Here is a 17,536-nt window from a genome sequence, read left to right on the forward strand (position 1 = left end):
AGAAGAAGAAGAAGAAGAAGAAGAAGAAGAAGAAGAAGAAGAAGAAGAAGAAGAAGAAGAAGAAGAAGAAGAAGAAGAAGAAGAAGAAGGAGAAAAAGAAGGAGAAGAAGAAGGAAAAGAAGAAGGAGAAGGAGAGAAAGGGAGAGGAGGTGGGGCACTTCCGAATTGCTGGCTTAAGAGACATGATTATATGTCCAGACAATAGAAAGTATCTCAGGATGAGTCCAATCAAAGGATGTCCACTCTGCTTAATGGTCTACCTTACATAGCCTCTGCCATTTCACAAAGGGATCCTGGCCAAATTAACTAAGGCCATATTTCCTATTTTCTGGTGTGACGCCAAGAATAACCATATTGAAACAGTCTTATTTTTTTTCCCCTTCTAAACTGGCATTCCTGCTATAACACATTAATCATCCTTTGTAGAAAAAGATTGATTTGAAGAGATCAAATTGTATATTGTCCTTAGAAGCAGAGTCTAAATGGCGATATTGGTTTTGCTTATTAATTTACATGAGCGTATTCATTATCATACATGTTAGATACATCCGTGTTGTCAGTATTTGTCCTCTGGGTAGGTGTGAATGATAATTGTTATAATGTAAATGATATTATATGGTTATTGAAATTAAATGGAAGAAATTGTGCTATGTGAATTCCAGTGAACTTAACACCTATTTCCTGGTGTTACAGGTGCAACAGAAGCCCTTCATGAAAACAAGAGATGCCTTTTGTTCTCTCATTCTCATGCTTATTGCATAAGCCTGTAGAGTGTTTTAATGGGTTTAATGTGTTTTCTTTCACTGAATGTGTACACCATGTCATATATTTTATGTGTGCAAATGTTTCTGCATGTGTGTACTCATGCACATGTAAATTATCACTTATCCCTGGCAGCTGAATCAAACAGGTTTCTGTTGTGTGCATGAGAATTATTCCATAAGTTTAGTGACTTAAAATAATAACATTTGATTTTGCTTGTGTCTTTGAAGCATAAACAATTCAGTCAAGACTTGATTAGGTGCTCCAGAGACTTATTAGGGACTAGTAGTAAGATGGAGTAGATGATGGTTAGAGCAGAACTCAGGGGCACAAGGAGTTTGGGCAGTAGGGACTGGCTGGGCACTACTTATTTCTAACTGTTCTCAGAACTCTCTATGAAGTCCTCCACAGTGTGGTCCTTCTAGATAGCTAAGATGATATTAGTGGTTCAGAAGCGATAAGCTTTTTATAGTTAAGCCTTGTAATCTATATAGCATTGATTTGGCAAGCCTATTAGCTGAGAGAGTTACAAAGTCCACAAAGTTTTAAAGAAGAAAGAAGGACACCAGTTGGTTTTGTTTGTTTGTTTGTTTGTTTGTTTGTTTTTTAAGTGTGGCTTTGTGAGAAAGAAACTATCTTTGGGGCCATAACTTTTCAAGTGTCACAGTTTTATTTTAAAATAATGTTCTAGAAATAATTTTAAGTATTTGCTTTATTATAGTAGTAAGTAAAAAAAAATAATAAATGCAGCTTACAAAGAAACAAAGTCTGCAATCTATGAACCCTAAACTTAAAAGAATCCTTACTTTAGCCCTGTTGTGGTAAGTACTGGCTCTTCATTCTCACTCCACTATAGCATGTTTCCTTTATAACATTGTTTTGCTTAAAACACAACCCAGGTGGCTATGTGAGGAAAGCAGGTGGCTTCAAAAGCTTGCAAAATGACAAGGAAAGTCTGCCTCCACAGTCCATCTATTGCTCATTCTGACCTGTTCTGGTTACGACAGACACTAGGGAGAGACTGTTGAAGGCACGTCCCAGGCTTGGCCTTCATCACCATATCTACTGTGCAGGACTCCAGTACTTCCCTACTGGGTCTGAACACACAGTCCAAGCTAGGAAGGAGAGAATGAAGGCTGGGGATCACTCACTGGAGAATCATTCCAACATCTTTATAAAGGGTCCAATGTAGAACAGGACACGCCCAGCATGACCTAGTTTAGTATACTATTACCAGAGAATCTCTTATTTTTGAAGGGAAGAGAACGAGAGTAAAGCCTCTTTTCACAACTAAAGCCGATGCACCTCCCCTCCCCAATGAAAAGCAGTAGTTTAGTGTCATTTCATTAGCACAAAATCTGTTTATCACAAGTTGTTACATTAAAACGTTTACGTAAATAGGCAGTTTTTCCTATTAAATGAAAAGATCACATTATGACTACTATGGTAGCTACTGTGTTATTTAGCATGAATTTCATTTCTACCCCGTACCACTGTTATTGCTGTATCAATGGGCATTGGCACATCTCTTTCAAGAGTGATGATATCAATTACTATATTCCTCTGTCAGAAGTGACAAGGGCTGTGCAATTCCGTGTGTGTGTGTGTGTGTGTATGTGTGTGTGTGTGTATTTGTGTGTATGTGCACACACGTACATGTGTTTTGAAACCACTGATTAACTTATACTATCATACAAGGCAAACGCCTTCTTGCAGCATATTCAGAAACTTCAAAACTCCCTTGTTTGTCTCAGAAAGATAAGGAAATATGGATAAAATTTAGACAGAATTGTCATAGTAGGTACTTTTCTGCTCTTGAGCTTGATTATAATTAATCTTCAATAAAATTGAAAAAAATGTTGGTAATACTTTATTACTCAGCATTAAATAGTAATTTCTTGTCTAAAATGTACTTTTACTACTGTGTCAAAGGTGAAGCAAAGCAGACTGCATTGTAGCAACGCCCTTATTTAGATTTTAAGGGTTTAAGCAGAAGGTATAATCAAAATAGTTTTGCTACTTTTTCCCTTTCCTCTAAAATTTATTCCATTGAAAAATTTATGTGCTCTGCTTTTCAATAACATAACTAATTAATTAGATTAGTTACCTTTCCATTAACAAGTTAGATTTGCTTTGTCCTTGAACACATAAAAGCAATCAGGACGGAATGTTATAAATGAAACATTGTATCTCATCCTATATTCAGTTTTATTGAACTGGTTATCTTTATCAAAATTTTTGCCTTTAGCCATGAAGAATAGAAATAAACTTTCAAAAACATTTTAGTCACAACTTAAAGACCCTTCTGTATCTAATTGAATGCATCTTCAAACTCTTTGACAGTTTCGTACATGTATTTAAAGAACCTTAATAACTTTACCCTCTGGTTCACTCTCCCAGCACTTGCCTCCAGAGGAATGCTTACGCTTCTCAATACATCCCTTCCTATTTCCATGCAACTGAAGTTATCTTAACATCTGGCCTTCTCCAATTATCTCTTATGTGTTGACATCTTAGAGGTCTGCACATACTATGTAAAAGACAAAAACCAAGTAGAGTTATATTTTGTCTTAGAAATATTTGATTTTTGACTTTAAAATTTTCCCTTTTGGATTACTCTATTTTGATGATTGGCCTCCGTTGGAAAGTCTACAGATGAGCCATTTAGGGTCAGTGAGCTGTGGGAGACACAAAATGTGGTCAAGAGGTCTGGCAAAAAGGAACTTGGGCACTTCTGGTTTACTGTAGTAGATTCATAATAATTAAGATGATTGTAATAAAATTTTCTTAGAATAACAGAATATTCTATGAGAGCTGTGAATTTAAAGGTTTTTATTGTTAATGCAGAGGATATTTTTTGGGGGGAAATGATATTAATCTAATAACTGTCCTAGACAAATTCAAATTTGATTGAAAAAGACTATAGGTTATAGTTACATGTTATTTGAAATACAAATATGTTGAAGTAAATTGATGCTAATCATACTCCAGCATTAATACTACTTATCTTAGATTGATTCAACTTACATTTTATCTGCTTATATACATTGCAAGAAAGGTATGGCCCAGTAGTATAAATGTAAGTACACACACACACACACACACACACACACACACACACACACACCTTCTCCATGTTCTCCAGGCTCCCTGTACTTTGGGAATACCATTATGTCTGTTGTTTAACTTATACTTTATGATGAAGAAGTAGAAAAATCTGAGACCCACTTTTTCCTCCTTTCTCGTATGATTTGGCAAGGTGTTTTAATTTCTCTCTGTGTTGGAAGCTTTCCACTTATTCATTCTCCCACTCAATGCCTTTAATTTTTTTCTGTATTAAAAACTATATAGAGCTCTTTGTTAGACTCAAAACTGAGTAACAGTGTAGGCACAACTGTAATTATAATGTTAAGGTAGATGGAGGTGGGGTACAGTTGCTTGGAAAATGAATAACCACACACAAAGAAATTTAAAAATCAGGTGAGTATAAATGAGTTACAATCTGGCAGAATCACATAACTAGTATATGCTGAATGGGTTGCTTTGGTAAGCTGGCACCCTTGGAAGTTCTGCCTTCATTGTTTACTAAAACAAAAATTTCCAGCATCCACATTATATCCAAGATTCAAGCTTACAACAACAGCAATGCTTTTTATGGTAATGAGACCTTGCTTTTGTCATAGCTCTTTCTTCTTGGTAACGTCTGACTGGCAGTGAGTAACCTAGTAACCCAGACTTAACCTCTCTGCTGTAGCTCTCCCCAGTGCTGTAGGTTTAAAACACGAAGAATACAAAGCTCTATTAACAAAACATACTGAAAGCAATTTGCTCCACTATTTTAAAAATTGCTCATGCTTCCATGCAAGGGAAATGACAACAGTGGCAACATTATTATCATGCACAAAAGCATAATACATGAGAGACAACACAATTGCACAGACACAGAAGGAAAATTATACTGGGAGCTTTGAGACTTTTTGCCCGTACTTTAGAATGATGTTAGGAACATGATATTTTTAATATAGGAAGATCAGGCAGGTAGTTAAAAAGGCATTGACCCTAATAAAAAATAACTAATGTATAATTGCTATGTTTATCTTCCCAAACTGGGAAATGTTATTGGATAAAGAAGACTTTCATTTCTTCCCTCCAAGATGTTAGTGTTACAGTTTTAAATTCACAAATCCATTCCTGTAGGTGATGTTTATCATGCAATATAAAAATGAATATTTGTAGACATCATGAATTATGATTAGGGATAGAGGAGGGGAAGTCGTGGTGGAAAATTTTGAGACACATGGACATTCCATCCAACAGAGGGCACTATAAGGTCCATCACATACAGAGGTAAAGTCGAACAAGGAAGGACAGGAAATTATACACCAGACCAAATTAGTTTTAAGGCTTCTGGACTTAAGTTTTGTGAATATGGTGTCAGACAGTTTTAGCTTTGGCAGCCAAGCAGGGTATTGGGTAGAAAAAAAAAAAGGATGTTCAATTTTCCAGAGATTTCCTGTGTTTATTATTGTAAGGCTATGATTTATTAAGAGTGTCTTACTTCTTCAAGCAGACCAAGATTTCCTCTGTGCTACTGAGGCTAAGATAGATGAGGTTTGTGCTAGGCGTCTATGAATGGGACATGGTTATAGGACCCAGGCTATAGTGCTATTCAGAGCTGCCTACAGCACTCTCACCCAGGATTGTCAGGAGGCACTCGAGTCTCATTTTTTCCCATTACTGAGTTTCCAAATGTTACCTTTAAGAGGAATGGCTGCTCACATTGAGTTTTGAGTTATAGGGTCTGAAACCACATCATTTATGTTTTTGCACTAATCGATGGCAGGTGTTGAAGAAATTGCACATTCTCTTATCTGTCTGTCTTTCACACTGTGCCCCTGCACAAGGAAAATAGCACTGGCAGACTTGGCCAGAGGAGACTCTGAACAATAATTTACTAGCATTATTTACTTTTAGTTCAATAAGATTTGAGTATTATTCTGGATTGATGGTGAGCAAAAGTAAAAGCTTCAAGATGCCAGTGCGTAGAGAGAAAGGACAGCTATGTGTTCATAGGTATGAGTCTGTTTCCTGGAAAAAAAATTAAGATAGTATGTTGAGAGAAATAAGAAGTAGATATATCTAGAGATGCTATAGACAAACTAAGTTATAGAAATGTAAACTTTAAAACCATGACAAGCATCTATAAATTATGTATGATAATATTTTTAAAACAGGTGAATGTTGGAGACCACTTCATAAAACATTTTTTCAGTATTTGTGCATTAATTATTTTTTTGCATGACAATACTTTTTTAGTGCCACAATATTTTCTTAGTGCCATAAGTTGCTATGCAGGTTTTTGGAGAAGAGTCATCAAATCTAGCTCTCGGTGGTGCATGCTACAATGCTGAACTGCCCAGATAGGTAACAGTACTGGCATCTTACCATAGTGACATGAATGTTTTGGGGATTATCAATTACTCCTTGGTTGGATATGAGGCCTACTCTATGGGGACTAATGCATGCCCTGTACTGTATAGGTCCTGCATGCTACAGTATTGTGATAATTGGTACATTAGGGACGTGAATGTTTGGGGGATAAATTATATGTTTACAATTTTAAAAATAAATTTATATTTGGTTTATTATAACTTCATGGTCACTTGTTCTCTGTACTCTGGTTGTGGTTTCTATAATGGTCTCCATCTGATGCAAGGAAATATGTTTTTGATAAGGGGTGGCATCTACTCTTATCTGTGGGCATAAGGATAAATGTTTAGAATGTAGTTAGGAATGCACTGATTTAGTAAAGTGGCTTTTGGAGGTACTCCTTCGAGACCCATGGCCTGACTAGCCTCCTAACGTATGGCTTCGTGTCCAGTACCAGGCATGTGTTCACTCTTGTTGAGCTAGCCTTGGGTCAAGTCAGAGGGCTGTTCATCACTCCCAAAGTCTGCCTACCACCATTGTACCCTTCGGGATATCATTCCACGTTCATTGTTGCTTTCGTTCCTAAGCACCATAGCTGGGTAGAACTATTGATTGCTTTATTCCCTTGAAATCTTCCATGGAGCCTCTGGTACCATGAAAGCTAATCATCCAGAAGGATGCTTTCAGCTATGATCCCAATTTGAATCCTGATTTTTTTTTTTTGTCCAAAGATTCAGTGTTGTCAGCAATAGGGACTTACCTTCAACCTTTGGGAGGCAGCCAATGGCAACAGCAATATCCTATAATGTTTTGGGAGTTTCTTGGACAACTTTGACCTAAAACTCTGAAGGGAGATTCTCATAGCTTGTTGGAGGTTTTTGCAATATTGGTTCTTGGGAAGAGCATTGTTAGATCACATAGGAAAATATTTATCTAAACCATATATGTATATGTATAAATGGATTTATGTTTTTTATATTATAGTATATATAGTATATGTATTATATGTGTAGATATGTATATCTGTATTACATTATATATAATAGATTATATATAATATATACGTAATTATATAGAGAGATAGAGATAGATAGGTAGATAGATAGATAGATAATATGCCACAATGTCTTTTTAGGTGTCTTTACTATTAATGTATTTCTTAAGGCTATGAAATAGTAGGGATTAAGTTTTTCAGTAAAATACAACTTATATATTAGTCTTAGTAACTTTTCTTTATGAGTTCTTGACCAAGTATTCTGTCTTTATAGCAGAGACCATTCACAACTCACTGGATTCTCAGACTTGCTTGAGAATTGCCTCCCATCTCTATGGGCTGACTTTCATACCTCCCTGAGATTCAGTTGTAATTCTGAATTTATTGCAATCTTCTCTCTATATGAATACCCTGTATTTGTGTTTCTATGTTGCCTTCAAGATAAATTAATAGCTTTTGACTAATATAAATCCAATTCAAAGACATCTTAGAGAATATGGTTCACACTTTCTCTAACATTTTTTGCATGATGTCAAATGACCACTTTCACTGATGTATGGGGTACCACATACATCCTCTTTATGGACCATATCCATTTTCATTGTTATTTTACTCCAATGTAATGAGTTACTTGAGATATGGATGGTAGAGATAAATATATGTTGTCTACACTAAGTCTGCATTGGAAATCTGACTAGGGTGTTATGGAAACATTGTCTTTATTCTGTGCTGTCTAGGATCACAACCATGACTGAACTCTTTTGGCTAGAGTCATCTGAAGGCTACTTTATTCACAGATATAAGGAGTGGCCTTAGTTATTGGTTTGTTGCTCTTTTCATCTTTGTGTATATTCTACATGAGGAGCTGACTTTTTATGTGGCCATTGCATAGGTGATTTTGGGATTTTCCCTTCCATGTCACCTAATTTCTTCATAGTGTCTTTCCCTAAAGGGGAAATATTAGTTCTTTTATTATAACCTAGTTTCAGAAACCACATAAAAAAACTTGCAACTATAAAGTAATGTTCAGAATATTCACAGCTTCCCCCACTTCAAGGGAATGAATATAATCTATATCTTCATCAATATCATCATGGCTGATCTTTATAAAAACTATAAAACATCATATTCAAGCCCCTAGTAAATAGTCTGTATTCTATTTAAACTTTTCTGCACTCTCATACCAACATTTTTTCATTCTGAACCCTTATATGGTTATTTGAATAAGTGGCCCCATAGGTTCATATATTTGCATGCTTAGTGGGTGGTTCTATTTGAAAGGATTGGGAGGTGTGGCCTTGTAGGAAGAAGTGTGTCACTAGGGATGGGCTTTGAGGTTTGTGTGCGTGTGCATAAACAAAAAAGTTATATTTTGTTGATTTGCTTTAATTAATTAAGAACAATATGTAATCATGATAAAAATAAGATGAGTAGAGGATTAATAATTTCTTCCTTCTACTGACATTTGAGGGCAATAGGTTGGGTTTGCTGTCTGTTGACACAGCTTTCTTCATGCTCATCTGGTATACTTGCCATTCCTTATGAAGTCCTTATCTTTATTCACATTTTATATAATACTATAAATATATTTTAGTTGCATATGCTTCTTTCAGTTGTCTTTATTTTTGTTTTGTTTTGTTTTGTTTTGTTTGTTTTTTGAGATAAAAAGTTTCTCTGTATAACCTTGGCTGTCCTGGAACTCACTCTGTAGACCAGGCTGGCCTCAAACTCAGAAATCTGATTGCCTCTGCCTGCCAAGTGCTGGGATTAAAGGCATGTGCCGCTACTGCCCAGCTTCTTTTAGTTCTTAATATGGACAGTCTATTATGCACATTACAGATGTGTATTTCAAGACCTGACAGAACACATAGTCCACAGGGAAAACAATAAAGAGCGTTGTCTATATCAAGCACCACATAAGAACCCGCACTTATAAATATGTACTCTTCATCATAATATACATTGATTTTATGTGATCTTAGTATTAGATTATTGTGTTAAATTAATTTTTGACTTTTCAGATTTGCAATTTTATAATATATACTTTTGATAGTGTGGTTTAATTTTGTTCTAAGCACTGTTTATTTAGTTCTTCATATGTAAGAACAGATAGCAATCATCTGATGATACTACATAAAACATTCTAACCATTACTAACTGGAACATGCATGTTAACCCAAAAACATTGGCTATTGGTCCCAGACTTGTTAAATGATTTTAATGGTGTCATACAATTTATATGTTTTTAAACACTGTAAAATTTTGTGGACTGAAAAGTTAGGCATAAAGTTTTGTGTGACAATAAACTGTGTTTTGCCTTTTAAATTTTCCATACTATCATGAATGCCTGATGCTTAGATTACCAAATGACTGCAAGAAAATGGTAGAAATCCTGTTTCTCTGTACTCACCTATGTAGTCAGATCCTACTCTATGAATTAGTGAGGTCATGCCTAGTTGTAATCCATTTATGACAGTAAGAACTACTTTTCTTTATCTACATATGAATACTTCTTATGTCAGACCTCAATTTATAGCATATGTTTTATGTGTAGCTATAACTTACACAGAAGGTCAATCATGTATTTGATGTCTTGCTCATTTCTATGCTTACATCTGACTATTATCTGTTTAAGATGGCTGACCATGCTGAAGTCATGCGAGGCATTCGTCAGTATCCAGGAGTTCGCTATCCTGTCCTTATACCTAATCTTCAGGGTTTTCAGCATGCTGTAAGTATGAAATTTTCTCTGTGATTGCCTTTATTGTTTTGAAGATCTTTAAACATTAAAATTCTGTGATATGTAATCCACCAGTCTTCATATGTAATTACTCTGCTTATAAACTAACATGGACACATAGTGGTCAAGACCCCCATTGCACCATTAGGACCTCATGGACTTCCCATGTAGCTCTTTCAGTGCAACTATTTATGTATTGAAGAAGAAATGTATTTCTCTATTTGGGATGGAAATTTAAAAGTACATTTGGTGCTTCCCAATTATCAGTAAATATTTACTGATGATTATTATAATCATCAATATTCCTGCAATAACTTTTTTGTCAACATTTTAGGGCCAGCTTTTTGTTTCTGTGGAATCGTCTCTTAGACAAAAACTAATCTAGTCATTGCCTCTGTATCTGCTTGTAATGACTTTTTTCTTTATCTGTCTCCTGTTTTATTTATTGTGATTCTATGTGGTTTGGGGGATATATGTGAGTTTTAATGACTACACACACAAGAAGGATCACATTACTATCACATAAAAATGTAAAGTACTGTATTATCTTTACATATGTTTGTTGCAAAGGCATTACATTATATATTCCTTATGTCAATACATATTTTAGGTTCTGTATTTGGTACTCTGCTGCATGAAGCTGGGGTTGTCAGAGTCTATTCAGTACATTATTTGTTCATGTATGTGCTGTTAGAGACATTTATCTTTCATTTGATTTGATGTAATATTATGGCATTATAAAATAGAATAATATTGCTACAATCAAGCCTTACCAAAGAAGTGAAGGTCCTCATCTTGGAGAAACTATTTGGGCTATGTCCTAACAGTAGTTTAATGGTAGAATAAATGTTGACTTGGGAGTTCTGTGGGTTTGTAAGCAAAGCATGGTTCACTAACTGAGTAACTGAGACTGAATGGCAAACAAGTTTTTGTGCTGCATTCATAAAAGAAGTCCAATATTAGATGCAGGGGTTTTCAGATTGCAAAAAAAGGCAGGCAAAGTCCCAATATTAATAGAAAAGAATAAGTTTTTAACGAAGTAGAAAATTTATTTTAGAGAATCCATATTCATATTTGAACAGAGGAACAAAAAAGTGTATTCTAAATGTTGAAAGAAAGATAAATTATGCTTTCCTTCTTAAGGTATTAACAGGCAATCAGAGAGGAGAACACATAAGACCTAGTCAGACAGTGAGTGAGACATTAACACGAAGTCTTATGGATGTGTTTTAGAAATCTAGAGGGCTTGACAATTGCAAACGTATTATTACTACAGATGGTGTGGGTGCTATAAACACAGCAAAAGGGAAAAAAAGGGACAGGTAGAGTTGATTCAGTTATTATTTTAGAATTAAAGACTGGCCCTTGGACTTACACCTTAGTCACATAAGCACATGGCTTTGGTAGCCAGGATACAAAGCTATAGCAGCTAATTAGGAACTACAGTTCCTTTTGGAGGCAAAAGGCAGTTGGAACTACAACTTAGATTTGGAGGCAAAAATCTAAGTGTTGAATTGGGAAGGCATTCTCTGTTGGATTATAGGAAGAAAAGAGAACCAGAAATTGTTTTTTTTTTCTCTTTCAATAATATTTAGGTTTCAAATAATGTTTTCTATAAAAATACAGGCTTTAGTGGGGCACACATGCTTCCCCACCCCATAATTAGGGTTAAAGTGTTTTGAGGATAACATGATGAAAGAAAGACAGACTTAACTGGATCATCATCCATGTTTTATGGATGTCTCATAATCTTAAGAATATTACAGTTTGTATATTTTCATGTTATCATAAAATACTTCTCTATTCCAAAACACTATGAGTAACAAAGTGAAAAGAACCTGGCTTTAAGTTTTAAGGCTACATGTGAACCTAGGCATGCGCTAGAGTCGTCTGTCTTATCATTATCTGTTATCACTCACAAGACTCTTACAACTTGCTAGCTCTGGGCTATAAACTGTATATTTTAGGTTGCTGCTGGAGCCACGGAGATAGCAGTTTTTGGTGCTGCTTCGGAATCTTTCAGCAAGAAGAATATTAACTGCTCCATTGAAGAAAGTATGGGAAGGTTTGAGGAGGTCATCAGCTCTGCAAGACACATGGACATCCCAGTGCGAGGGTACTCATGAAACCCAACTCGATTTCATTTGTATCTATCTTTTGAGTTTACTTATAAGCCACCTTTGTAATTTTTTTAAACATATATATCATATGTGTTATGATATATATCATAGCTTTTGGACCATATTTGTTTATATTAATCACTAGTGTAATTATATCTCATCAATAGTTATTACCATGTTTCTAGCCCATGGAATATGGAACCTGAGTGATACTAGGTGATACAGGAGATCCTGTAGAAAGGAAAACTAATGTCAGATCAAAACCTCAGTTTTCTTTTTCAGGAGTTTACATGGATGCCTGAATCAAAATATCATGTACTGTCATTTCTGAATTCACTGTCCTGGGATTCTTGCAATAGAGCTATGTGTAAACCATTAGAAAGTAGAGTAGCAGAGAGCAGAGGCAGGACAATATGGAGGCCATTATAGTGACGGAATTGAAGGACAGAGGAAATTCTGCACTTGTTTTTGCTTGTTTCCCAGATCAGCAGTTGCAGCATAAACTCGGAATAATTCTTTATACTGAAAAACATGCGATAAATTCGTTGTTTTGAAGTAAGACAGTAGTTTCTTTTCTAATAATTATAAAAGTATTCAGATATAGTGAACATAAAATTCATGCTGGGAATGGCTTTAGCTCTACCTTATAATTCTCTTAGTTGATGTGAGCAAAGTCCATAGAGGCAGAACAATTCAACAATTAATAAGAAAGAGAATTGGCTTCAGAACAGGGCTTACAATGATTAGATTTAACCCTAGGTCATTTAAAGAACTACCAGACTTGGACTATACTATACTATGTGTTTTTGTTTGAATTTTATCTTCCCAAATTTCTACCATAGAGTTTTTTTTTTATAATGTTGAATCATCTTTGGGGTTTATTAGATGTTTTTCACATGAAGAACTTGGAAAAAAAGTAAAGAGAAGATAATATGCATCAATCGTCATAAAACAATAGTACGTTTACTTTAAGGCCAAATTATGTGATCAAAATGTAAAGGGCAGATGGTCTATAAACTGTAAATTAAAAATTCGAAGTATTTTCATCTTTATTACCTCTAAAAAAGGGAATATGAACACCTTAATCTATTTCAAAAAGTCAAGAATATTTAGACCAGTGGTTCTCAACCTGTGGGTTGTGATCCTTTTGGGGGTCAGTGTCATTTTCACAGGCATTGCATATCAGATATCCTCAATATCAGATATTTTCATTATGATACACAACAGCAGCAAAATTATGGTTATGAAATAACAATGAAAATAATTTTATGGTTGGGGTTAACACAACACAAAGAACTGTATTAATGGGTAACAGTACCAAGAAGGTTGAGAACCGCCGGGCGTGGTGGCGCACGCCTTTAATCCCAGCACTTGGGAGGCAGAGGCAGGTGGATTTCTGAGTTAGAGGTCAGCCTGGTCTACAGAGTGAGTTCCAGGACAGCCAGGACTACACAGAGAAACCCTGTCTTGAAAAAAACCAAAAAAAAAAAAAAAAAAGAAGGTTGAGAACCACTGATTTAGAGGAAATTAATTCTCACTGGATACTTTAAGGAAATTCACAATGAAATCAAATCACTGTATTACCATGGATATTTTATTATAGGGTTGCAATGTAGATAAATACAGGCTACACATCCTCCTCCTCCTCCTCCTCCTCCTCCCCCTTCTCCTTCTTCCTCTCCCTCTCCCCCTCCCCCTCCTCCTCCCCTCCCCTCTCCTTCTTTCTCCCTCTCCTCTTTCTCTTCCTCCTTGGTTTCAATTTGAAGTTTTCTGGATTTTTCAGAGGACTATCCATTTCTGGAAATATAAATTTTAATATGTGTGTTCCTCAATTGAGTATTTGAATCTATTTTCTTCCCTAGCTTTTCCTTGAATTTAAATTTGATTTTATTTTTATGTTTTGTTTTTATATTTTATTCATGCTTTGAGAATTTTACACACACACACACACACACACACACACACACACACACACACACACACTGAATTTATATCATATCACTTACCCCGTATGCTTCTCTCAACTCCATGTCCTCTTTCCATAGTGCACTGTGTTGTGTGCTTATAAATGTGCATTATAAAATAAGAAATTCGGACATTCCACTTCTCAAGCATGAAGCACGTAATATCTGTATATGACCAGTATGATGTGGTCTGCCAGTTTACTTCTATGTCTGACCTAAGCCTTAGATTATAGTTCTCCCTTTTTACTAGAAGCCTAAGTTAATTTTCTATTTTTAAAAGACTACAAAATGCAAGAATATATATCTGTGAACAGCATCTGTTGCATTTCTTCTCAACATTCCAGAAAAAAGTGAAAATGAAATAAAAATTAGGCAAATTATTAATTCAGTTAATATAAAAAACTGATTTTATTTAGGTACAGAGAACAAAGACAAGTATGAGACATAATGTTTTATTTCAGTAAGAATTTGTTTATATTAAGTGACTAATATTGACTGCCAGTTAGAAGGAGGTGAGACCAGCCATAATAATAAGTGTGGTCTTTATTTACCTTTTTACCTATCAACCCAAGCCATTCTAAATCAAGTCTGTTTTTCTTCCCAAATAAACTATATCACAGATAATTGTGATCCATTTCTTTAGTAAAGACACTCCCTGTAAAGAAGTTCTTCAACTGTACAACTGTTTTTTCAACCGGTTCCTTGGTTCTGTTGAGCTTGCATCTTTCAGAACAGCAAACTTCCCAACTTCCAAAAAGGAGGGACTGTCTCCCCTCACTTTCACTTGAAGGAATGATTTATAGCTCAACACATTTCTTCAAACCGTTCAGCCCTCAATGCGAATTAGCCAAACCATCTATTTAAATCATGCTGCAGAGTTGGTGTGTCCTGTCCTTGCTGCCTGAGGCCAGATGCCACAGGGATTATATGGTCCTGACCTTGAAGGTGAGGGCAGCCTTATTTCTAAGGGCAATGACTCTATGTATCCAGAGCTCTGCTGTCAGATGAACAGTGAGTTGCAGGCAGTGCTGCTCCCACCTGACTACCAGATGGATTCCACCAGACCGTCTCCCTTGGAGGAATTTCCTTGTGGACATACTCCTATCTTCCTATTAGCAGAAGCTGCTTATAACGTCACTTGTTAACTTCCACTGTTAAACACAAGCCTAGATTGTGGGTTGCAAGAAGATGTCAAATAATGGGCTACCAAAATGCAGTACATAAAACTATAAAATACAGACATCTGCTAAGCTGCTTTTACATGTATAGTGTTTACTTCAAGGTTTGTACCTTCCTGTAAGTGTATGTAACCTAACATCAGTGCAAAACAGGTGGCTGAGGGTGGATGGCCGTCACTTTAACTATTACACTGACTTATTTTTCTTGGTTTTGGATGCAAGGTCTTGATATATAGCTCTGTCTCTCCTAAGTTGCCCAGACTGACCTCAAGCTGTGGCATTCCTCCAAGCTCAGTGCCCCTCCCCCTCCCTTCCTGTGATTACAGGAATGTGCTACCACATTTTGGTTTTTGCGAAGAACTTTTATTTTCTTTGTTCCCCTTTAGTTGAATATAGATTTTTTTCATATAATATGTCCTGATTGTGATTTCCCCTTTCTCCAGTCATCCCAGTTCCTTCCCATCTTCCCTTTATCTGGATTCACTCCTACCTATGTTCTGTCGCTTACTAAAAAACAGACAGACATCTGAGGTATAATAATAAAATAAAATAAAATGATAAAGCAGAAACTTGCACATTGAAATGGGAAACAAACAGAAGAAAAAGAACCCAAGAAAAGGCATGCGTGTACACGTACACACACACACACACACACACACACACACACACACACACAAAACCAGATATAGACAAAGAGACCCACTTGTTTGCACACTCAGGAATCTTATAAAAACATTAAACTGAAAGCCATAATGTATACTCAAAGGCTCTGTGCTGGCCCTGTGCATGTTGCCGTGATCTCTGTGACTTTATATCATGTTAAATTAGAGGGACCTTCATCTCTTTTGGTGTCTTCCATCCCCTCTGGCTTTTACACTCCTTTTTACATCTTCTTCTGCAGGGTTCTCTGAGCCCCGAGGACAGGGATTTGATGGAGAAATCCCATTTAGGACTAAGTGTCCCCAAGTCTCTCACTCTCCGTGAAATGTTTGGCTGTGGGTATTTGTTCCCATCTGCTTCAGGAGGAAGCTTCTCTGATGATGGCTGAGCAAGGCACCGATCTATGGGCACAGAAGACTGTCACTAGGAGTCATTTTATGGTTACATTCTTTCAGTAGGAGAGTAGTATTGGATTTTACTCTAGGCTCCGAGGCTTTCTAGTCTCAGGTTCTTGGTCACCAAGCAGAGTCTGGTACGGCTCCCATCTCATGTACTGGGCCTTATAAGTCAAGTTAGATGTTGGTTTATTATTCCCATAATCTTTGTGCCATCGTTGCATGCCTTGGAAGGTCATTATTGAGAGATGGGGGAAATACAAATGTAGAGTTAGACTTTAGGAACCCATGGGCAGTCGTGGCCTCATGATAAGCTGAATAAGCATGAAATGCTTGTTTTGATCAATTTGAATTTATTGTTGTTTATTGGCATTATATTCCTTATTTAGCACATTTCAAAGGAAATATGCAACTGGCCACCTTAGGTATTATATTTAAGTCACATCTCAGTGTTGGGGTTTAGAACAAATAACTGTTTTTGCACATTATTTGAGTCATTGCCTATGGACTGAAATTTCTCTTTGTTTTACAATTCTCTCCATTGCTATGCCATTTCCTTCTCATATATCTTGGTCACATATAAACAAATTATCTGAAATGTTACATAAGGCATAGGAACTGGAAGAGCAAGCCTATTTTCCAATCAATTGGACTTGACTTCTTCTTCCTTGTCTTTGCACTGTGTGATGGGTTTGTTAAAGAGCTTATCTATTTCATTTCTCAAATGTAGGTTTTATTCACATTAATAGCCCCAAATTGGGTTACATCTAAGAAACATTGTATACTAGCCTGCTTAGTGTGTACCTTTTATATCTCAAAGTCTTAGACATTTCATTCTGAGTTTTCTTTTTCTCCTTTCCTTTTGATTGATTTGTTCTAGCTCACATTTATTTTCATTGGTTATTTCATTTGTTTACCTTTCAAAGGTTGTCCCCTTTTCTGGTTTTCCCTCTGCAAGCTCCCTATTCCATCTCCCCTCCCCCTGCCTCTATGAGGGTGCTCCCCAACCCACCCACCCACTGCTACTTCACTGCCCTAGCATCCCCCTATGCTGGGGAATCAAGCCTGCACAGGACCTAGGGCCTCCCCTCCCATTGAAGATAAGGCAATACTTTGCTACATCTGCAGCTGGAGCCATGAGTCATCCCTCCATGTGTAGTCTTTGGTTGGTGGTTTAATCCCTGGGAGCTCTGGGGGGAGGAGGAGGAGAGGGTCCAGTTAGTTGATATTGTTCTTCCTAAGGGAAGCAGATGATGATTTCTTCCTCCCTCCCTCCCTCCCTCCCTCCCTCCC

The 17,536-nt window shown here is 36.4% G+C and overlaps 1 protein-coding gene across 2 annotated transcripts in view; it reads left to right on the forward strand.

The window, feature by feature from the left end:
• The window catches only part of Hmgcll1 (3-hydroxymethyl-3-methylglutaryl-CoA lyase like 1), a 127,423-nt gene that overhangs the window by 54,593 nt on the left and 55,294 nt on the right, over positions 1 to 17,536 (forward strand). For both annotated transcript variants that reach the window (XM_021207104.2, XM_029543829.1), the window contains exons 4-5: positions 9,822 to 9,917; positions 11,894 to 12,042. In XM_021207104.2, the coding sequence (XP_021062763.1) occupies positions 9,822 to 9,917; positions 11,894 to 12,042 (245 nt within the window). The remainder of the gene's footprint in view (positions 1 to 9,821; positions 9,918 to 11,893; positions 12,043 to 17,536) is intronic.

Source organism: Mus pahari, chromosome 10, assembly GCF_900095145.1.
Source record: "Mus pahari chromosome 10, PAHARI_EIJ_v1.1, whole genome shotgun sequence".
NCBI classification, from domain to species: Eukaryota; Metazoa; Chordata; class Mammalia; order Rodentia; family Muridae; genus Mus; species Mus pahari.